We start from the raw sequence: 23,692 nt of genomic DNA, 5'->3' as shown, positions 1-23,692 counted from the left end.
CCAATTTCCAGTCCTTGACGTTTACAGCTAAAATAAGTCTCGGGTGGTTGAAAATAGGAAAGATCTCTCTCTCTCTGCCTTGGAGCACACTGCTGCCTGTTAAAATTGACAGTATTGGGGCCCAATGGACATAGTTCCCTGACTCGATGTAAGACAGCCTTCAACGTTCAAGTTCCTTGGCGTCCGCTCTGGTCAGAAGAAAGGCAGTGTGGGAAATCTTCATTAAAGGGCCTGTCTGGCATTAACTGAGAACAAACAGGGGGTCCTCACCCTGTTTGGTTTTTTTAGCATGCATTGTGGGCTCACGACAACACCAGAGCTTTAAAATACCAGTGTTAATTCTTCCCCTATCTAATGATCTTCCTTTCTTTTTAGCTGAGTTGAATGGTTTTAAAGTAATATTAGGATAGCAGCTGACCCCAGGTATAGGGTATGGGATGGCTGCCTGAGTTATGAACCACAAAGACTTTGGCTTGAGTCTCGCCTCTGCCGTGAACGGACTTCTTGGCCTGAAACCAGGCGCACATTTCTCTCAGCTTCAGCCGCCTACCCAACCGCCGTATGAAGATAATAATACCGAGCTTCCTTATAGGGATTTTAATGAGATATTCTACGTGGAACGCTTTGAACATTCAGAGAATGCTCTGCGAATGCTAAGTTATTGTTTTAATCTGGGATAAGTTTTGTCTTCCTTGAATGGGGACATGTAACTGGGCTCCATGATGTGTTCTGCTTCCGATTCTCTCTGTGTCTCTGCTCTCTTGTGAGCATGAGCAATACTCCCTCTGAGGCAAATGTGAGAGACCTGAGACAGGCAAAGGACTGGAAGGGGTGCCGCGCTGACTGGGGAGGGTTGGAGGTACAAAAATTAGCCCCAATCTCATCTCAGGGGCAGGTCAAAGACTCAGAGGTGCCCTTAAAAAAAAGCACACGACGAGCAGGACAGAAGAAAGCTGCCTCAATATTCGACTTCTTGAGACGTATCTAATATAGCTTTATTCGGTCGTTCATCCTGGATCTGCAAGTGCAAAAGTGTTGTCTGCCCTGCTCCCATTGTTGTAAACATACCCACCCAACCAAAGGTCTGAAGAGGGCCTTTAAACATGTTTGCTTGAACAGGCCTACAAGCCTTACAGTTGCCCCAGGCAAGGCAGGTTCCCAATGGTGAGGAAGCTTATAAGCATTTTCAGGCAAATGTTTTTACAAGCCCCCTATATACCTTCACACAAAGGTTGGGTGAAGAACAGGCATGCCTCTGGTGCACCTGGAGACATTTGAGGCAGGTCCAGCTCTTGCCGCCCAACCCTAGATATTTTTGCCCTCGTGTCAAGCGGAATGCCTCAAGCAGCCTATATTTCTCTCTTCCTTTAAGCCCCTGTTCCTGTTTACACCAGAACACCCCCAAATCTAATTATAGTTAAGATGTCTGCCTGCTGTATACAGAAGCAGTGTTGTTTTTTAAAAAATTATTCTAAACACCCAAAAAGGTGATGTGTTATTCTTCCAAAGTATGTGCAGAGCCCCATGCTTGCTGGGTATCTGTACTTTTAGAGTGTGATTTTAAATAAAGTAAAAATGAATAGAATGCTTTGGGGGGAATATAATTTGTGGCTTGAAACTTTTTTTAACCCTCCAAGGACCCTATTTTTGTAGTTTGCATGTGTTGCAGAAAATGTTATTCAGCAGCTTTTCACCTATTTCAGCAGCTTTTCCTATTCCCCTCAACATAGGAACCAACTCCTAGGGGCTGAAGTCCCTTCGCCTCCCCCCAATAAAATATTTGAGGGGGCCACGCACCAAAAGTTAATGAGGATTGCCATTCAAATGGTGGGTGGGTGCCACGTCTTGTGATCGATTATGTGGGGCAGGTGGCTTGCCTGCCCCCCCAATATTTTATTCAAGTTGGCACCCTCGTTCCTCAACATGGAGTGGAGAAAATGGGTCAGAGAAAGTGTTTCTCCCTCTCCCATGATACCAGAACTTGAGGAAATTCAATGAAGATGGAAGACTCAGGACTGTTCTGTAACTATTTCTTCTCACACCACAGGAAGTAGTGAAGGCCACCCACTTGGAGGGCTTTAAAAGAGGACTGGACAAATTCATGAAGGACAAAGCTATCAAGGGCTACTAGCCACAATGGCTATGCTCTACCTCTCCTGTCAGAGGCAGTACACCTCTGAATTGGTGAGAATCTCAGCTGGGGAGAGTACCCTGGCATTTAGGTTCTGCTTGCAAGTTTCCCTTGTGCGTCTGGTTGGCCACTGTGAGAACAGGACGCTGGATTAGATGGGCCTTTGGCCTGACTCAGCAGAGCTCTTGTGTTCTCATGTGGTTCCCTCTAGATGCTTTGGACTACAACTCCCAGCAGCCCCAGCCAGCATGGCTAATGGAAATTGATGATGGGACTTGTAGTCCACAATGTCTGGAGGGTGCCAGATTGGGGAAGACTCAATAAATGCAATATTTTAAAAACTTCAGTGAGGAAAAACAAAAGCTGAAAAGGGCACAGGTGAAAGCTAAAATGTTTATAATAGGAATTGAAAACCTAATGTGAGGGAAAAAATTGAGGGAACAGAGGTGGCCAAGGCACATCACAGGCTGTACAAAATAAACCCTGTACGGATTTTGTTCCAAGTAGCCTTCACTTTGCCTGGTGTTTCTCGGGATGTAGGTTTTAGTCTGATACTTTGGGTATCATAGTTCTCTATTGGTAAACCATGATCAGCTTTCTAGCGTGGTTCCAAATTGAGAATATGCATTTTGGAAGATGTCAACTCAGGCAGCGAAGTTAATGGACATTGGACATTTGGCCGGTCCGGGATTACCTCCTTATTCTTAAACTGATAAATTTATGACAACCAGAACTAGAAATGTTGCTATCACACTGTCTCCAAAAAAGTAGTGTTCTGCATTTGGGGTGTTAAACTGGGTGCCAGATCCCTCAAATCCCTGGATCTAGCAAGTGTTAGAATTTAATCAAGTCTTCTAATTATTGGAATAGCCAGGCAAGCTTTTTAGTGAGGTGATAGCTTGGGTGATGAGCCATTAAGTGGGATTAAGTGACTTGGTGTGAGACATAGGAGAAGGGGGCTCCCTTAACTGAAAAAGCCAGAGTTTGGAGCACAGGTAGCAGTGATTTTATCTAGGAAGGAAAGCAGCTAGCTGGAGATAGAGGGAGAACAATGTTCGAGAGCAATGTTTGAATTCTGTTTGCATCCAAGGCTGTGGCTATGGGCGAAACAATACCCTTTTGGGGTGTTAATGCTGTGAACCCTGCCAACATAGGCTCAGGCTATATATATGTGTAAATAAACCATATATCATAAAGACACAGCAGTCTCCACTGTGCCTCATTCCAAAAGCAAGTATGAATCCTGGGTAAGTGCTTGCAACCCCTGGAATCTCGCACCATTCAGAGATTGGGCTGGCATGCAAAAGTATTCTGCAAGATGTGGAATAACTTGGAAAGCACTTCACACGGAGTACATGCCGTATATCTCACTCATTGGAGGAAGTGGGGAAACCACCTTTGATTTCACCCTGTATTTGTAGTTAACTCGATATGTTGTTGTTAATCAGCTCCTTGGCCGATTATAAAGGGTTTTGTCGGAAGATCTCAGAGATTGACTTGGTCTGTACTGGGGGAAGCAGTCTTACTAGGCATCCTGGTCCCAAGTTCCACAGGGCTTCAAATGTCAGCAACAAAACACTGGATTTGACTCAGTCAGTAAAAAGAAGCCAAAGCGGATTTCAGCATGAGTGTGATATGTGTAAAGCTGCGTTCCTCATTAAGCATCCTATCAGTTGCATTTTGAGCTAACTGTACCTTCTAAATCAAGATATAAGGGTAGCCCCACCTACATTGCACATCAGTTGTCTTATTGTGAGGTTACTAGTATAACTAGTGATCCATCATGGCAAGGCTATCTCTGTCCAGGAATGGTCATAGTTCGGGCACCAGCCAATATGCACAGCTGCTCCTGATTCAGATGTTTAACAAAGAAATGGAGCTGGATGTCATCATGATACTGGTGACACCTTGCCCCAAATCTAATGACCACCCTAATGTCGTTACCTAATATTTGAGTGTTAAAATAATGGGAAACAAAATGAGGCCTAATTTGAGTAAATTATTTACACTTCTTCACAAATCTTAAATTGGTATTTTAGAAGATGTAACAAACGTACAATCAATAGATTTAAAATAAAATCTCTTGTGTTGAATGTATGTGTAGTTTGCCTCAGAATATTTCTATCTTTCTGTACACTGTCATTTCTTGATAAATAAAAGCACTACCTTTTGCAGTGCAGTCATATAACCTGACCCAGGGCTGGGAAACTTGTTGCCTTTTAGCAGCGTTGTTGGACCACAACTCCCATCATTCTTGATCTTTGGCAATGCAGGTTGTGGCTCATGAGGCTTGTCCAACAACATCTGGGGGGCCACAGCTTCCCCAGTCCCCAGTCTGTAGCCCCTCATTAAAATCAAACCTATGTATACCTCCCAAAAACTCAATTTTTATCGAGAGAGCATTACAGTAGAAATTACATAGGACTGCTACCGGTAATTGCTTTATATTGACTATGCAGAAGGCAACACTTCGTTTTGTTAACAATTACTCCATTTAAACATGCCAGTGAGCCCATCGGTACCTATTATGGTACCCATGGCACTTCTCATAAAATGTGGCAGCCATTTTGTGTTAAGCTAGACTTCCACTGCAGCCATTTTGTGACTGGACACGCTGCACTTTCTCAAAATTCCAAATATGCCACACAGGTACAAAAGGATGGCAACCTATGCCCATTGTTTTCAGTGAACTTGGATACAACTGACTGTACAAGTAATGCTGTGCCCAAAATTTCTCCTGCATTTTTCTCTCAACCATCTTCCATCAATTAACTGGAAAATAAATTGCATTCCAAAGCTATCAAAGGCGAGGAAAATGTCAATGAAAGTCTCATGGGTGAAGTGCAGGAGTTTTGCTGGAGTGAATTTTTTTTGTGTGTGAGGTGGCCAAGGGGTATCTCCTTCATTTATTTATTAAATTTAAATACCACCCTTCATCCAAACATCTCGGGTCCTTTGTGTGTCTCCTCCACATGAGGTCTGGAGGGTGGCAACATGAGGACAGGTTATAGTTTTGCTGTTTTACTTCTGTTCATGTTTTTATCCTGTATTTTTACTTTGTGAACCGCCCTGAGATCTTATGATGAAGGACAGTATATAAATCTAATATATAAAAATAGGGTCAGTTCACAAGATTAGAATATATTCTAAAGATCACTCTACAAATCCTTTCACCATACACTGCAGCCTTCCCAGGTGTCGTGTTTAAACCCCAAGGGAGGGAATTATGAAGCGACTCCGCCCATGCGTCTTTTTCAAATCCTGGAACCATGAACAGCCAGTGAGGCTGCAGAGTGCTGTAGAAACATTTGCTGGAAAGGAAAATGTACATGCCACCCTTGGGTGCCTTGCGGTGATAAGGTGACCTTAAAATCACAGACCCGCAGAAATTCTGAGGAAATGGTCAAGCGCCACAAAAATGGGGCAGAAAAATCAAAGCCTCTTTCACAGAGGAACTGTGAAGGACATGGGCTACATCGCACAGCACTAGATTACACAGATGAAGGCTGCAAATCTGACCCGGACTGGCTTGTGTGTGTGTTTGTTATATTAAACATAGGTTAATTGAGCATGGCTTTGGAACATAAAAACTATAGCGAATTAGCTATAGCGAATTAGCTGTGCCGGTATGTGTATGTCAACTCCGGCATACTTCCCCCTGCAATCTCTTCAGCCCACGAGTGCAGACGTGACATGGGTTTTAGGCTATGGGTGAGAGGTGGATTCTGAGTTCAAAATCACAAGGATTTGTGAATGCTCAATTGCTAAAGATCACAGGCAGGGGAGTGAAATTGCACTCGCGTCCTGCCTGAGGGATTCCTGTCTGCCTATTGCAAACAGGGCGCTGGACTAGAAGGACCTTCGGTTCGATCTGTCGGGGTTCATGCGAAGACCATAAGCAGGACACGAGCGCAGCAGCACTTTCCCTACTACAGTACACGTGAATCCCAGACAACTGGTATTTAGAGAATCACTGCCTTCGACAGTGAGTTTGATGATGGCTTAGGAGGCGTTCCTTGCAAAAGAAGAAGAAGAAATCATGCAAACGAAGAATACCCTTTTTATTTCAACCGACTTTTACTTCGTTACCTTCCGAGAAAGAATAAACTCAATTTGACCCCCAGACCGCCCCGCTCCGCGAATGCGCGCCGCCGCCTATCAAGCGTGACCACTAGGAGGCGCTTTCCGCCAACAGAATCACACCTAGAGGCGAGGGGAGGTGGAGCAGGAAAGTCCTCGCTTGCCATTGGCTGGTTCGCTGTGGGGTGAGTGGCGTGTTTCTTGCGGCGAAGGTAAAAGCGAGGGTGGGAGGGGGAGTTGTAGGGAGCGTTCCACCAATTCCGCTTTACGCTGTGGGGGGAAAAAAGCCTCCGCGAGAAAATGGCCTCCCTTTCCGACCCTCGGAACTACGAAAGCTCCCGGCATGCTTAGCGAGCGCAGAGTGGCCCAGGAGCGGGAGGGACCTCGCGGTGCGCTCTGGGAGGCGTAGGCCGGAGAAGTTCGGAGCCACCGACCCCGCCTCCTTTCTCCTTTCCCAGCTGCCCTTGCGCGGGTCCCGTGCCTCGGGTGGAGGGAGAGGGAGGAGGAGGCGGGCGGCGTTGTGGCATCGTCAGCGCGGCCCTCTCCGGAGCCTCCGGAGCCCCAGCCCCACCCACCGCCCGGCGGCCGGCCGTTGCTTTATGTTAGCGGGCGTCTAGTGAAGGGGAGGAGGAGTGGGGGGGGCGGCGGCCGGTGAAGTGGCGGTGGTGCCGAGTGTGTGGGTGGGGCTGGCGCGGCGGCGGCGGGTCCCGCCTCCTCCTCTTTCTCCCTGAGGGGCCACCCAGCGGCAGCGCAGCCCCATGAGCCGCTCGCGGGAAGGGCGTTAACAACCCCGCCGGCCCCGCCTGGCCTCCCCCCGGGTCCCCTCAGCCGAGCGAGCGAGCGAGCGTCGGCCTCCTCCGCCTCCTCCCTCCTCTCGCCTTCCCCTCCCCGCCCTCGGAGCGCCTCCTGTCAGGCCGGCGCGCGCCCTCGCCTCTCTCCGGAGAGCGTAACATCGAGCCGCCAGCCCCGCCGCCGCCACCTCTCCTCTTCCTCCGGGGGCATCACCCAAGGCACGGGAAGCCCGCGACGGGGCTCGAGTGGAGGTACCGCCGCCGGGAGCGCCGCGGCGGAGTCATGAAGATCAAAGATGCCAAGAAGCCGTGTAAGATTTCCCTCTTCCTGCCAACCCCTCCTTCCCTTCTCTTCTCCGGGGCTTGAGCAGGTGTCGGCTCGCTTTTTAAAACGAAAACCCGGGGGTGGTCAAACCAGGAGGGGAAGTGCCACGCCGCTTTGCTTGGCGTTGGCTCACACAAAAATAAGCCAGTCGGTGTTGGGTTTTGCATCTGTGGTGTTTTGGTAGCCAGAGGCTCATGCTTGGGTTGAGATTTGTAGAAGGAGCGGGGAGCCAATGCGGTGAAGTTTGCTTTTCCTTTATTGTTAAGAACTTGACTGGGTTTCAGTGAGTAGTAAGGGATGGCTGTGTCCGCACCACTTTTACACATTATGCATTTTCTCTGTAGGAAACACTCCAGTCTATCAAAATGTGGAAATGATGTGCAGGTTGTCCTGTCTGCTACCTGCACACATTTCTGTTTTGTTTTGTGTTCACGTGGTGTGTGTGCTAGGAAACTGCCATCAGATTGTGTTCCAGTGAATTGGGTCTGTATATGATGCTGTCTCTGACCTATGTGCTTTTGTCATACTTTCCCTACAGTAGTCCTCTTTAAAATATGATGTGATGTTTGAACTGCTACATAGTTATTTGGTACATTTCCCTCCTCTTCTGCCTAAAAGATGTCCAAATATCAATACTCTGCCCTCAGGCCAATGGCCAATAGCCAATTTAAAATATGTCACAAAAGTGATTGGCAGGGAAGAGGAAAGAAAGCCAACTCAGGCACTGGTTCCAAAGCTCTTGTCAGCTGGAATGGTAAGAGTACAGGAAGAGGTCTCAAGAAAGGCCCTGGAGTGGCCCTGCTTTCATCCTCTCCCTCTGTTGCAGCTTGAGGAAATAGTAAATTAAAGTTTACATGTTTTCAGTGGGTGTGTGATTGTGAAAATTGGAAACAGATTTTTTCATAGAAGATCTTTTTTAATATTGTGAATTATTTTAGTTGCTTAATATATTATTTCATATAGTCCTATGAGGAGCTTTAATAATACAAATCTTCTCAGTGACATCACAGTAGAAGCTAGGATTAAGTTCCTGTGCAGTTATTAGCACATTCCTGTTTAAGTCATACTGTGATAGACTTTGGGGAGCACTTAAAAAACAACAACAAATAAGCTGTTCAGTCACACGCATGCATTCTTGGAAGAAAGTCCCACTTGTGTTATTCCTGACATAGGGATACATAGGACTGCAGTCTAACAAGCAATGAATTTTCTTAAAGCCAAGCTGGACTTAACGGTAGTTTAACAAAGGAGTGTTTTACCCACCTACCCTTTTTACCTTTTGCCCTGAATGGCATGTGCAGTAGGGCCCCAAGGGTAGGCAATTGGTTCCTTTTAATTTTGATACATGTTTTCTAAGAAACTGCTGTTTTTTAAATAGTGACATGAGAGAAGTATAAGAAATTACATTTTAGGAACATGTGATTGCATTTACCAGTGTTTTATAATAATATATAGGAGATAATCAACTGTAAACACTACCAAAATAAAATATAAGTCTTGCAAAATTCTTGCAGATGTGGCATATGCCTCTTGCCCTTTGATCCTGGAAGGAAAATACTGTAGGAGTCTGGAATTTAAACTGAATAACTTAGTAAAATGGGAAATTGTATCCAGTAAACTTAATAGAAACAGACTCTTTCTAAATAGTTGCAAGAGCTTTCTTATACAAATCTTACTCTTTGGGTTTTTTCCTTTGCTAACTGAGCTTATACAATGTTTGTTTCTCAAATGTCCAGTGTCACATTAATGAATTTAAAAAAAAGCTCCAAGAAAGTGCCAACTGCCATGGTGACTTTGCACAAAAGGGAGGTTAAATGTTAATTGTCACTCACTCTTTCTGTTGTTCCTTTTGACAATTACTCTACTCATAAAATGCTTTCCAGCAGATTTATAGACCACTGGTAAGCAGCTCATACTTTTGTTCATGGTTATATGTGAACATAGTTAGGTTTACACTTTCCTGCATTCTGAGTGTTGTAACAAAAGTTGAGGGGGCTGTGCTCCAAAGTAAGCAACAAAACACACCAAATGTTTAATAAGAACAACAATAACAATTCATTTAACATTTATAGGAATGCATCTTGAACTTATTTTTATTTCTGTAAGCATACATTTCCTGCCTGACAAATTATTCAAGCACAGGTAAGGTAAAAAAGGGATGCGGGTGGCGCTGTGGGTTAAACCACAGAGTCTAGGGCTTGCCGATCAGAAGATCAGCAGTTCGAATCCCCACGATGGGGTGAGCTCCCGTTGCTCGGTCCCTTCTCCTGCCAACCTAGCAGTTCAAAAGCACGTCAAAGTGCAAGTAGATAAATAGGTACCGCTCCGGCAGGAAGGTAAACGACATTTTGGTTCGCTGTTCTTAGTCATGCTGGCCACATGACCCGGAAGCTGTACACCGGCTCCTTTGGCCAGCAAAGCAAGATGAGCACTGCAACCCCAGAGTCGGCCACGACTGGACCTAATGGTCAGGGGTCCCTTTACCTTTAAGGTAAAAAAAAGGTAATGTCAAAGACCCCTGGACAGTTAAGTCCAGTCAAAGGTGACAATTGGGTTCAGCGCTCATCTCACTTCAGGCTAAGGGAGCTGGTGTTTGTCAACAGACAGCTTTCCAAGTCATGGGGCCAGCATGACTAAACCACTTATGGCGCAAGAGAACACCATGACGGAAGCCAGAGCGCACGGAAACGCCATTTATTTAAACGCAGACGTATACCTGGCAGATAGCTCGATTCTGTACATGTCCCATTTAGTTTAGTAAGTCTTGCTGCCTAGTAAGTGTAGTTAGAATTGTCACATAAGTAATCTAACATCAGGCAGGCATGTCTGAGTTGCCAGTGAAGATTTTACTACATTTCCTGTGACATTTGTCTAGATTCATAATCCTTGTCTCAAAAGACTTAACCACTTGCTTGGCTATTACGCTCTTTGCATATGTAGAAATAATCACCTAATGTTACATATGAATTTGTATTCTTCAAATTAAGCCTATGCTCATATTCCTGTGAGCACAGCTGCACGACAGAAATAATTTCTGGTTCCACCAGATTTGCAGGTGCTGCTTTCCATTAGCTGACGTTTTTGCTCACTAAGAAGCAGTGGGTTGTATCTGATGGTGACATTAGGCAGTGTCAGCATTCCATAAAACCCACTGCTCTCTAGTGGCAATATATGCTAAATGTGGCACCTCTTCTGCTTGGGTAGGTCTGGAAACCTGATTTTTAACAGTTCTCCTACTCGCCCTGAAAACCTGCTTACGTGGGTTGCAGAATACTCCAGAACAATAGGGTAATGGCGCAGAGAGCTACCATAAGTAGCAGGGATACTGGCTGTTTCTGATAATTCCGCCCTAGGATACAACCCATGTGGTTGGTCATTCTCAAGAGTTAGACCCATTGAAAATAATGACCCTCACTAACTTAGGCCCATTCATTTCAATGGTTCTATTCTTGAGTACAGTTTAATTGGCTACAACTCATAGGCTTGTATCCAATGTCATACTAAGTAACTGTCGCAACAGCACAAGAATTTACACTTGCGCAGGGGGACTTTCCCTCTTCTCTGTGCCCCTGCCCTCCCCAGATCTATTCTGGAGCCTTGGTGGAACCCTCAGAACAGATGTAAGGGCTGTGTGGGGCAAGGAGAGTGGGAGATGGCTACTTAGAGTTACAGTGGGTGCAAGCCATAGTCTGTAAACACTGGCATGTTGAAATTTCCTTTTTCTGCTTTACTGCATGCATGCAGCTGTGTTTCATAAAGAATTTTCCAGTGTATGGACTAAACTTCCTGAATTGCTTCATTGATGACAGTGGGGAGAATGCTAAAGAAGACTTGATACCAGTCAGCCCTAAATTGAGCGTCATGAGGTCTCGACCCATGATAAATCTAGTACAAAAGTCTTTTGCAAAAAAGAGTTTCATACATTGTTGGCATCTGTAGTGCAACCTTTGTGAGGAAACTGCTACCACAGTTTCCCCACTGCTGTTCTGAAGAAAATACTTCAAAGAAAACCGCCTTCATGTCTCATAAGCAGCTATTTTATAAAAAGATATTGCCCACCCACGAAACATTAATATGGACTTAATAACTAACCACAAGTAAATGTGAGTGTTCATCTTTATGGCTAAAAGTTATAGCTATCTTGTTGTCAGGAACAACCAAGGTTCAAAGATTATTGGATGTCCTTAGTCAATCTTTTATTATCCAGTGCTGAAGAGTTATAAACAAGTTGCTTATGTCCAAGTACTTTAAGGGAGCAGGGATTGCAGTTTTGTAATTGCAAGGTGAGGAGGAAGCTACCTAAAGGGTTTCTGAAAAATCTTCCAAGTGGGAAGTATGTTGAAGTAATGGTTAAGCCTATACAATATAGGGATATATATTAATATATATTAAATTGCATATTTACATAACTGTTCTCAGGAGGATAGTTCAATGGGACTTACTTCCAAGTAAATGTGTGTAAGATTGAAAATAGTAGCTTTTCAGGGACCTATAAATGTTTGGATTGACAGAGCAGCAGATTATTTAACCTTATGGATGCTATTCTTAGAAGTCCCCCCCCCCCACCAGTCCTTATAAAGAATTCACATTTCTGTTTACTACATAGTAGGGTTAAGAGCAAAGTCGTCTTATTTACTTGACTTCTGTTCTGCCTTTCTAAAAAAGAAATCAGCATGATTTACAAACATTTTGACTCACAAAGTAAATCAGTTGTGAAAAGAGTGTTTTTCACTCTTTTCACATCTGGAAAAGTCTACTTTCCAAGTGGTATAACTCACTTTTTAAGAAATCCATGTTTGGATTGTGGTTAGCTTTTCGGTTGTTTGTAGCATACAATTGGTTTGTCATTACTGGCTCAAATGTGCTAACAAAAGAGGATACATAGGAGTGATCTGTTCCACATTTCTTATGATGTCAAGCAGTTTTTGCTAATTGCTTAGAAAGACAGAAGAGAGACTGTTAAGGTGCTGGCAACCGAGAAGATGTTCATTCTCAATTTTCATATGCATATGATTCTCTAACAAGTAACTTCGTTTCACCACAGCTTTCCCATGGTTTGGTATGGACATTGGAGGAACCCTCGTGAAACTTGCATATTTTGAACCTATCGATATCACTGCAGAAGAAGAGCAGGAAGAAGTTGAAAGCTTGAAAAGTATTCGCAAATATTTGACATCAAACGTAGCCTATGGGTCCACTGGTATCCGGGATGTCCACCTTGAACTCAAGGACTTGATACTTTTTGGGCGAAAGGGAAACTTGCACTTTATCCGATTCCCAACCCATGATCTGCCTACTTTTATTCAAATGGGAAGAAGTAAAAACTTCTCAACGCTGCATACGGTGCTCTGTGCCACTGGCGGTGGTGCCTATAAGTTTGAAGAAGATTTTCGCACAGTAGGTAGTTCTGTTGCATCCTGTTACATAATCTGTTCTTGAAGTACATTATAGTCTGTGGTGATTAAGTAATAAGTCTCTGAAAGCATTGCCGTTGCTATCATAGGCAAAGATCTGATGGGTCAGGCTACTTCTGAATTGGTACTTTGGACCTGTTTGTGTAAGATCTTTGCATGCATGGCAGTGACAACACGCTGGAAACAATTTTTGTCCTACCTCTACATCTGCTTTCAAAATAGTCCTTTGTTTTCCTCATAACAGCATTAATAACGGCATTAATTCAGAATCACTGACTAACAAGCTCCTCTTCCTCTGATATAGACCAGAAAGTTGTGCTATATCATGGACAAAATTTGAGCACATAGATTTTTAGCCTTTGCACTGTTGACAGTTAGCATTCTTCTCTCGTTTTCCTTTGATAGGAGCCCCCAGAACCCAATATTTGTATGTTTTGCATACTTGGGATTTTTTTCAGTCCTGGGTGCATGTAATATGTGGGCCACACTTCCTTGCTATGTCTTGTCTATTGTCATAAATTGCCTACTTCTGTCTGTAGACATCTAACCCTTTAAGAACAATGACTGTACCATTTTTATAAAAGAATTAAGGTCAGTCCTTTCCTGGGTAGTTCTGGAATAGCAGTGAAGATTATACTTAAATAGTGGATGTATGATGACTTCCTTTCTCATCCAGTCTTTTGACAGTGAGTGTAGGTGGAGTTAGCCGAGTCTTAAAGTTTTATTTAAAGTGTTGTCAAAAATGGTTTGCAAGTAGAAAGTGAGTGCATGTAGCCTGCAAAAGAGTTCTGTGGGCCTTGCATTTTCTTAATTCACAATGCCTCATCCTTTGATTTGGATTTTAAAAAGCAACAAAAGAGAGAAAAAGAGTTTGAGAAGCTAATTTTGCGAAGCTGTTTTGAAATATTCATGGGAAATGAAAACTACTGTTAATATATATGCCAGAAATAGAGAAGCTGATGAAAGTCTAGGAGTTTTGTGGGTTTCTTACTACTTACTGGCTTGATTATTTTGAAAATGCTGGTATGTTATCATTCTAAAGACACGATAACTAATTCATCTGCTTGTATAGCAACTGTAGTCTTTTAAAACCTGCATCTGAGTGAATTTGACTTAAGCTGATACCATTTTGTGATGAGAAGAAGCCATAATAATGTCTCTTTTGCAATTTTGCAGATTGGAGACCTCCAGCTGCACAAACTGGATGAACTTGACTGCCTTGTCAAAGGCTTGCTGTACATAGATTCTGTCAGTTTTAATGGCCAGGCAGAGTGCTACTATTTTGAAAACGCATCAGAACCTGAAAGATGCCAAAAGATGCCTTTTAACCTGGATGATCCATACCCGTTGCTGGTTGTAAACATTGGTTCAGGAGTCAGTATTTTAGCTGTCCATTCCAGAGACAACTATAAGAGAGTAACTGGAACAAGGTAGAGAATTTAAAGAATGCCAGAACAAGCTATTAAATGAAATGATAAATCTGTGTTCATGGGTCTCTTTCAAATGCATACACATCATTGAAGAAATTGCCATTCATATGTCTATTTTGCAGTGTGTTTAGCTTTCCTGTCTTAAGAGTTACATTTTCATTTTTTGGTTAACCATCTTCACAAAATAGCTTAACATTTTTTATTATATTATAGGCAGCTTGGTAAAAAAAATGGAATATTTTTTAAAAGAAAGGAAGAAAATACCAGGATTTGGGAAGATTTATTCTGTTTTTATTAGGACTATCCAGCTGCTGATGGCTCTTGCTACAGACACAATTACAATAACTTACTCCTAGTTGACAGGATATTTGTGGTTACCCTAAACACCATTTCAGCTTCCTTGGCTGGGAGAGGCACCTCAAAAGATAAATGCTTGAGTTGGGTTCCATAATAATTGTTTTGGTTGGTGTTGCTGTTCCTGATTTTTTTAATACTGCCCACCAAGAACTTTCATGATACGGTGGGCAACAACTAAAAATGAACAACTCATTGTTCACTAGGAATGTGTTTTGCCTAAGTCCTTATGTAGATTGTAGTCAGTTGAGCTTATTCAATTTATTTCATGAGTTGCACAGGTAAGATGTCTAGAATTAAAATTGTTAATTTTAAATATGCAATTTACAAGCCAATGTGTTTTCTTTCTTTTTTCACACCAGCCTAGGTGGTGGGACCTTTCTTGGCTTGTGCAGCTTGCTGACTGGATGTGAAAGTTTCGAAGAAGCTCTAGAAATGGCATCTAAAGGGGAAAGTACACATGCTGACAAGCTAGTCCGGGATATTTATGGAGGAGATTATGAACGGTTTGGCTTGCCAGGGTGGGCAGTGGCATCTAGGTAGGTGTTGTAGGAGAATACACAGCACCATAAAAAAATTGCTGGATTTAAGAGGCCTTTAAAAAGATGGGTTGTTCCAATGTTAGTCATACGCTGAAATCAGCTGACATGACTAACTTAGGACCATTGATTTAATTGAGTAGAACTTAATTGGCTACAACCCATTGATTTTTAATTAGAACACCTAATAAGGAATTTAAAAATGTGATTTGTTTACTTAATCTATTTATTTACAGATACATAAGAGGAAACACAAATTGTATCCAACTTAGTATTTGCCATTTGGAGAACAGAGCTTCCCTGCCCCACCTCCAGATTTATTCTGTGCACTGCACACAGTGGTTTAGTTAGCTTAAAGTATTGACACTTAAATTTTAGCCTACGTACATTGATGCAATGAAACCAATTTAAGACATCCATACGGTGCATGCCTGTAGTGCATGAGCTTCCAAAACATGGCCCATGCCTGCATTATAACAAAGAATTAAACCAGGCAGTTGTGTCTGGTTTGTACTCTTTGTTCTAATTACACATGAGACACATCCTGTTCAGTAGCTAATCTAAAAGTAAATCTGCCAACCTCAAGCCATCGAAACGGAAAGTGGTGTCTGCTAACACAACGCAGTTGGACTTGGCCTTAAACACTGTTGCTCTTTCCTCGCAGTTTGACCTGAGTCCTTCAACTCTTGGAGCAATGAAAGGCTGCCTAGGTTCTTCTGGGAAGGTGAAGGGCCTTGGGCAGTCAGCAAGCACAGTTGTATATTATTGGCTGTGTTTCCGCACTTGGCAGCCCCAGCTAGAGATCCGTGCCCTAAGTGAAAGAAAGACCAGTATAGAAATTATATTTTTAACAAAATATTATCTAATGTTATGGCATCTCTTTTTCTAGCTTCGGGAATATGATCTACAAGGAAAAGCGGGAATCTGTTAGTAAGGAAGACCTGGCTAGAGCTACACTGGTTACTATCACCAATAATATCGGATCTATAGCACGGATGTGTGCTGTAAATGAGGTAAGCTTTGCTGGGCAGGAACAGCAGAGACGGCAATGCATTTAAAATCCAGATTGGAATAGTGTGAAAACTAACAGGTTCTTTCTCTCACAAATCAGAGGTGGCTGTTCAGGATCTGCTTTTTTCTCTGTTTGGAGATTTAAGTTGATAAGCACTATTTAAATCAAAAGTCTTCAGGTCTTTGAACATTTTATTATAAGCTTTTATTTTTATAATAAGGCTTAAATATAAAATATGTACCTTACTGAGTTCTTCTTCCTTTTTTTGTGAGAACACACTTCTGTCTTTGCTGCTGTCTGAAACATCCCATCTGTTTCAGATGCAAACTTGTGGAAATACGGAAGAGCAGTTGCTCATCTGGAATATTGCTTGCTGCCTTCGGCTTCTTTACAGTGCTGCCTTGTTGCATATGGATCAAGCAGCATTGTACAGGGCTATGAAGGCACAAAGTGCAGCTTCTGTCAGTAGTGGCTTGGTTCGATTGTATTATGCTTGCTTGATCCAAATAAGAATTTGTTCTTCTCGCCTAGGATGAAGAATATAGTGGCATATACAAATCAACCCGTTTAAGTTGCCAATACCTGTTGCTATGGTATACATTAGCTAGCCTGGACCTCGCATACAACTTGAAATGACTTTGGTTGACCATTGTTCCCTTGCATTCACATAGCTACCATGTTACACTGATAACAATTACCGTATTTTTCGCTCTATAACACGCACCTAACCATAACACGCACATAGTTTTTAGAGGAGGAAAACAAGGGGGGGGAAATTCTGAATGAAACAGTGGATGTATCCTTTTTGTGCTTCATGCTGCCAGGAGAGCAGGGGATTTCCCTGCTCTTTGTTGCGTTTGAGCAAACACAGCAACCGAAAACAGGAGAGGGTGGGCAGTAAGACCCTGGGGCAGAATGCAGTAAAGCATCAGCCTCCTCTCTGCAGCCTTCCCTCCTCCGTGATGCGCGATCTGATTTTTGCCCCTGCACTCGGGCCAGTCGGCTCCAGGGACCACACATTCGCTCAACAACATGCACAGACATTTCCCCTTCTTTTTTAGGAGAAAAAATGTGAGTGTTATAGAGAGAAAAATACGGTATATAAAATGCCTAGGAACGCAACTCTATGATTCTATGAATCTTATGTGTTCTTCTTTCCTCCATGGATAGCTCAGTTGATTGGAGTGTGGTGCTGATAATGCCAGGGTTGCAGGTTTGATCCCTGTATGGGACAGGTGCATATTTGGGTTGGACTAGATGATCCTCAGGGTCCCAGCTCTATGATATTATGAAAAAAAGATTACAGAGGTACCAGATTGAAAACCAGCTAGATGAGATGTTGAAGGCTTGGGCAAATAAAATGGTCTTTGCTTTGTGCTGGAGGAACATCAGGTTTGGTGTTGCTGAGCCTCCCTGGAAAGGAAAAGTCCACAAGCAAAACTGTATGAAAATCCACCTTTTTCGGTTGCCACTTACCTAACATCAAAAGGTGGGGGAGTAGGTGCTGATGAGCTTAACATTGGATGGGCTTGGGGTCAGAAGTCATGTGATATTCAGGTTCCACACTTGATCCAGACTTGTACCAGCTGAACGGAGTTCCACTTCACACCACCCTTAGTGACAGAAGGTGGGGTTAGGCAACTTGAACCAATTTTCCCCTGCAACCCCTTGCCCCTACTGAAAATATGCAGGGGGTTGGTCTGCCAGAAAGGGGGTCTGCAGGAGTGGGGAGGGCGAATTAGTGAATGTAGCCTTTCCCCCAGCGCAGCCTTTCTCAACCTGTGGGTCCCCAGATGTTGTTGAACTACAACTCCCATCACCCCTAGCTAGCAAGGGGTGATGGGAGTTGCAGTCCAACAACATCTGGGGACCCACAGGTTGAGAACTGCTGCCCCAGCAGGATCTATACATTCACAGAAGGAGATATCTGGCCCCAACTTTCTGGCAATTTACGCAATGCTTAATGCATGCATTTATAGTTTATGGGTTTTTGAAGCGCACATAACTTTGCAAACTGTCCAGGATTTAAATGTGGTTAAAGTATCTAAATGTTACCTAAATGTTAGTTATACAATTTTTTTATCGTTAATTGACTCCACAAGCATTTTCACATTTAACTGGGAATAAGCCCCAGCGGGACTTACTCATGAATTCATGCATAGAATTCATTCATACATAGGATTGTGCTGCTAGTCATTCTTGCCTCCCAGTGAAAACTTGTGTTGCTTTTGATTATATCCCACTGAGGAAACTCTTGTTGTTGTTTTTCTTTAGAAGATAAACCGTGTTGTCTTTGTTGGTAACTTTTTACGTGTGAATACGTTGTCGATGAAGCTTTTGGCATATGCACTGGATTACTGGTCCAAAGGCCAGTTGAAGGCTTTGTTCCTAGAACATGAGGTATGTATGACCACAGCTATTGAATATAGAACTAGACAACCTTTATCTTCCAGTACAAATGCCATAATTTTAAATTTATTTGTAATGGTTTTCTTCAGTCGTGATTTGGAAGATGTGTAGCTCTAGAAATGTTTTTTTTCTTCCACCTGAGTTGTTGGAAGGTAAGAGAGATTGTATGCCATGAACCGTTTCGGGGAAGCAGGATTACATTTTAAAGAAAAATACTGTTCCTGAATAGGACAGACAGTTGCATCCCTGGGTTTTTCTTTTAATTTCTCCATTCACTTTTATGTTTTGGTTAATGAACTGAATACACATAATGGGTGCAATTCAGCCAAAGTTGAGTACTTTAAAGCATGACTGGTGTCAATGGGAGAGCTTGAAATCTCTTTCATTGACATTACTGGTGCTTAAAAATGATTTGCTAGATTGTCCCCCAAGTATTTCAGTTACCTGGGAAAAACAAACAAGTACCTTAATGAAAGTATTGGAGTAGTAAATGGCATGGTTGTACCTACATGTGTTCATCTTTCAGAAATAATAAATCTTGGATTGCTGTATCACTTGTCAGGTACCGTAGGAGTGTTTGACAGTCACGAGTTAGTGCATTTGCAGCTCAGATACTGCATTTTCAGTCAATTCCCCTCTCCTCACTAGAGCTTCAAAATTAGCAGTTGTCAGGCTCTCTCTTTGCCACAATAATTACCACCAGCCTCTCAGACAAAGCTCTCCCCATGACTTATTTGCCCATGCACGATTTGCTCCAAAGCTACAGTGGAGAGTAGGGATGTTTAGGCAATTTTGAGAAGGCTGTCTGATCCAGCTCAATGCAGTGCTATAGAAAGTATACTCAATAGTATGTTTCCCTCCTTTTTAGCCTTTGTTCCTCACTCTTTAAGTTGCAGGGAGGTAAACAATATGCTGTGCACACGCCCCATAATGGTATCTTGTGGGCAGAGCTGAGAAGGTTGTTCATGTGGCAATGTTCCAGCTGCCATTCACAGGCTGGGAAAGGGAGAGAAGGGAGCAAAACATAGGTGGGGTCAGTGCAAAGGCTTGTTTAGAAGTTAGTTTATCCAGAGTATTATCAGTAGATTGACTATACTGTGGCTATATTTCTCCTTCCTAATTTGTCCAGGTATCCATTAGGAAAAGGCAAGAGATTTTTGTCATGTACTTCTGCCTGTTTTGAAAAAGGCCAACTTTAATGTGGTAGTCAAAACTTGAATTGTGAAAAATCTTCTTTCAAATACAGGGATACTTTGGAGCAGTTGGTGCCCTCCTTGGATTGCCAAATTTCAGCTGAAGTGCAAAGCATCACAAAACTGAATTATTTCCTACCTTTCTGGCATTATTACAACACTGTTTTATATCAACTGGAACCAAAGGGCCGCTGTCTTGCTATAAATGTCTTTAATTGTAAGAATGATGAACTGTCTCACTGAGGCAGAGTTTGAAGCCTAGGTGTTTCTTTTAGAAGCACCTGGTGATTTCCTTGTTTAAGGCAACCTCTAACACACGCTGAGAGTTCAGTATGCACTACAGCCTCTGAGAAATGAGCCTAGAAATCAGAATTGGAATATTATTCTTAGTTTAGCTGTCCGAATCCTGCAGCGCTGATCAAATTTTGCTCCAAAACCCCCCCTCCAGGCTATTAGCTTGCATCTAGTTGTGTCAGTCTTATAGCCTTGTGCTGAATGTTAATTTCCCATTGGGTCAGAAGACATTGACCCAGGGCCACAACCAAGTGCCATCTGCTAAAAATGAAGTTCTTTGATGCAAAGAGTTTTTTTTCCATCAGTGCAGAGAGATTACAGTGTGTTCAACTTCCAGTATTAAGGTTTCGAGAAAATAAAAATGAAAATATCAGCAAAGACTTTGTACAATTGATTTAAGGTGAGTTAAACAACTAAATACACTTGTGTTTGGCTACCAACTGTAAGGCCAGATTTTGTTAAGCTTTGCAGTATCCGAGTTCATTTGGTGGTTAAATGATAGCTGCCTGTGTTGGACATTCTTCCACGTAGGATTTTCAAGCAAGCATTAAAGGGCTTCAGAAAATGGCCAATAGAAAAAGTCCATAGTTCAAAACCACCAAACTTTCTTAAAAACTTGGCAGCTGGTGTGACTGAGATCAAAGTAGCGATAACATTTCAGTTCTTAACATTGACAGTTCTGGTGGGATGGCTTTTGTGCAATTCCTCAGTTTATATAAAAACACTGAAAAATTAACCCAGATGTCAATTTAGGGCAAGTATTAAGGCAGCTTTAGAGGTTGTACTGCACAAACTCAAAAGGTCCAGTGTTCATTGTACTCCTCATAAACCGTTCCAGATACTGCAACAGTGTGGCCTTGAAATAAACTCAACATACTGGGGCTACTCCTGTATTTTCACCGTCTGCTGTTTTCAGACTTGATTGTAAAAGTTTACAATAGTGGCATATTTGTAGATTGCTGCAGCAAAGCTTACCATAAGACCTCAGAAGAAGAAGAAATCATCTCAGACAAGAAAATTTCTATGCAGAGAAATACATAATTGTATCTCGAGGAATATGCAGATATCCAATCCATGAATGAAGTTTTCTAGATGGAAATTTACCACTCCTAATAGAGCTCAAGCTTAGTGCTTGATTTACTTGATCAAGTTGATATTATTTGGGCACATCAATCCTTTATACAGCAATATCCATATGGAAAATGTATCTCTAGATATCTAGTGTGCATGGCTTTTCAATTTTTAAAATTCAATTCCATTTAACTACATTTCAGGGCTCATTGTCAATAATTAGTGTTGATGTTGCTTGTGTTGACCTAAAACTGATTTCCCTTTCTTACGACTTAAAAATTGGTGATCTCTAGAGCATGCAGCAGTGTCCAGAGATACATATTTTGTTGGTCTCATGCTGGACAGAAAATACAGGCTGAGCCAAGTTTCTTGTTAAAGAGATGTTGTACTTGATTATTGTGACCCCATCTTTTTTAAAAAGTATAACAAATAATTCACAAATGGTTACATGGCAGTAACGCTTTGCCTTTAAAAGATTATATATCTTGGCCTCATGTCTTAACCTAAGTGTTTCAGTTAAAGCGTATGCTCTTGGTTGCAATTTATATTTTTTAGTACATATCCTGGACTGTAAGAAAATCATCTAAAGTATCTCTTGCTCTGTATTGAGTGCCATTCAGAACTGAAGGTAACTGAAACAACTGGACAACTCTTCCATTTTGACATGTGGTGGCCTAGTTGACACATCACATTAAATTGGAGTTTAAGACAAACTCTGGTTTAGTGTTCCCATGGTGCTCTTCTTCTCCTGCTTCCATGCAGGACTCTGATGAATGAGCCAGAGTCTGGTGTGTCGTGTCCACCAAACTTTGGGTTCATGGTTTGTTTCCTCCACACTGCTTATGGTTTGTTTTAAAGGAAACAAACCCACGAGCCTTAGTTCAAATGGCCCAACTGGCTTGTTTTGTCTGCTGTATAGAACCAGGGGAGGAGTGCTGTGGAAATGTCTGAGGAGTGTGCCGCCAGCACACTGCTCATTTATCTTAAAGCAAAAGTTTCTAATAAACTATGGCTTAGTGAAACAGCTCGGTATATCCCACTACAGGAAAATCATAGGTTTGAGAGAAACCCTGTAAATAAAAGCATCAGCAGTTTCTGTGCCACACAAGTCTGCATATATTACATTAAAGCAAAACGCTTTCCCTGCCTTTTTAGATTTGTAGGAATAGAAGCTTCCAGTGTTTTGACCGTATGTCCTGGAAATGTTATAAATCCCCATCATTAATACATGGTTCATGTTGCTAAAATGGTCTCATTTAGCACAAAATGAAAAGACTGACCTCTTTTAGCATTAGCACTTAATACATAGGACTGCTAAAAACTTTCTGGGGAGATAGAAAAATTGCTGGTTAGGTAAAGCAAGAGGCTATTTCCTTATTTCTTTAAGGAAAGGAAGAGGGGTTCTGAATTTTTTGGCTCTTAAGTCTAGTTTTAAGTGTGCCTTAATGTATCGAGTTTCAACAAATTGGACAATAATATTTCTGGTTTTAGATATTATTTGTGGTCCTCTTAACACGGAATGGTGCCAATTCTACAATTGGCCCCTGTCAATCAAATGAAAAACTGTAAAGCCAGCTGGGCCACTGGGTAGCTAGACCTTTTTTACTTATTTTTCTCACTGTACCTTCTCAATCATGTAATCCTTAGTGCTCTTTGGGGTGCAGTGCGATGTGTAGCCCTGGGTGTAATATAATACTAAAATAAGAGAACTTCATCCTGTTCAGAAGGCAACAATCTCTTAACAAGCCAAATCATTTTCAAGTTCAGTGATAGTACAATGCAATATCCATTCCTTGAAGATATTCTGTAGCATTTTCCTTCCCCAACCATTAAACTTGGTAATTAATTGGCCATGGGGAGGATTCATTCAACTAATGAATCTCATCAACAGAACTCCTGCACATGGGCTTTTGCTTGTGCAACAGGGTTTTCCCTGCCCCCACCCCCCAAAAATGGTGCTGTGGGTGATCAGGAGAACCCCAGGAACAGCCGGGGGGGGATCATTCTGTATGGTAAGCGGAAATTGCATAATGTGTTCCACCCCATATATTTTCCATTCCTTACTTGTATTTCCATGGACATTTTAAAAGCACCATTCCACTAAACCCACGAGGGAAGTATAAGGACCAGATCGCCTTTCTCGTTGCTTGCCATTTGTGTCCATCAACCTCCAGATGTTGAACTACTCCCATCATCCCTGACCATTGGCCATGCTGGCTTGGACAGATAGGAGTTCAGAGTCCAACAATATCTGGCAGGCCACAGGTTCCCCAGCCCTGCGCTGTCTCTGTGCCATTGAAGTTGATTGTCTACAACCCTGCTGGATGTCACTGATCAAGCAGATTAAGGCTAATAATGCGTTCGTCCTTCTAATTGTACTGCTGCTTAAATCATGTAAGAGTAAATCTTGATTTGTTACTATTTCCAAATGCTGTGGACATTGTAGCTTTCTTTCAGCATGCAGGGAATTCAGGCAACCGTTACTGCCAGCATCCATTGAAATGACAAAACCTTGAGTATTTGACCGACGGCATGTGTGAATCCTAGCTACACCACTGAGCCAGTGTTCCTTAAATTCTTTGAGATATTCCTCTGGGCTGCCTCATGGATTGCTATTGAAAATAGGGATTAAGGATTTAGCACAAGGGT

At 42.4% G+C, this 23,692-nt stretch overlaps 1 protein-coding gene across 1 annotated transcript; it reads left to right on the top strand.

Annotated features, from left to right (window-relative positions):
* The first annotated feature begins 6,695 nt into the window (after nt 1-6,695).
* LOC310837827 (pantothenate kinase 3) lies at nt 6,696-23,472 on the top strand. The gene is made up of 7 exons (XM_083724986.1): nt 6,696-7,313; nt 12,372-12,724; nt 13,918-14,171; nt 14,888-15,064; nt 15,954-16,077; nt 18,351-18,476; nt 19,732-23,472. Exons 1-7 carry the CDS (start codon nt 7,286-7,288, stop codon nt 19,780-19,782), a joined length of 1,113 nt encoding a protein of 370 aa, XP_083581112.1. The 5' UTR covers nt 6,696-7,285; the 3' UTR covers nt 19,783-23,472.
* Nucleotides 23,473-23,692: the final 220 nt, after the last annotated feature.

Source organism: Podarcis gaigeae (genome assembly GCF_964106915.1).
Source record: "Podarcis gaigeae genome assembly, chromosome: 2".
NCBI classification, from domain to species: Eukaryota; Metazoa; Chordata; class Lepidosauria; order Squamata; family Lacertidae; genus Podarcis; species Podarcis gaigeae.
Note: the sequence above shows the minus strand (reverse complement) of the source record. Positions and strands in the feature narration are given on the sequence as shown.

Coding starts and splice junctions, on each gene's coding strand:
- LOC310837827 (XM_083724986.1), top strand. CDS start 7,286: ATGAAGATCAAAGATGCCAAGAAGCCGT. Junction 12,725..13,917: donor TTGAAGAAGATTTTCGCACA/GTAGGTAGTTCT, acceptor GCAATTTTGCAG/ATTGGAGACCTCCAGCTGCA. Junction 18,477..19,731: donor CTTTGTTCCTAGAACATGAG/GTATGTATGACC, acceptor TTTCAAATACAG/GGATACTTTGGAGCAGTTGG.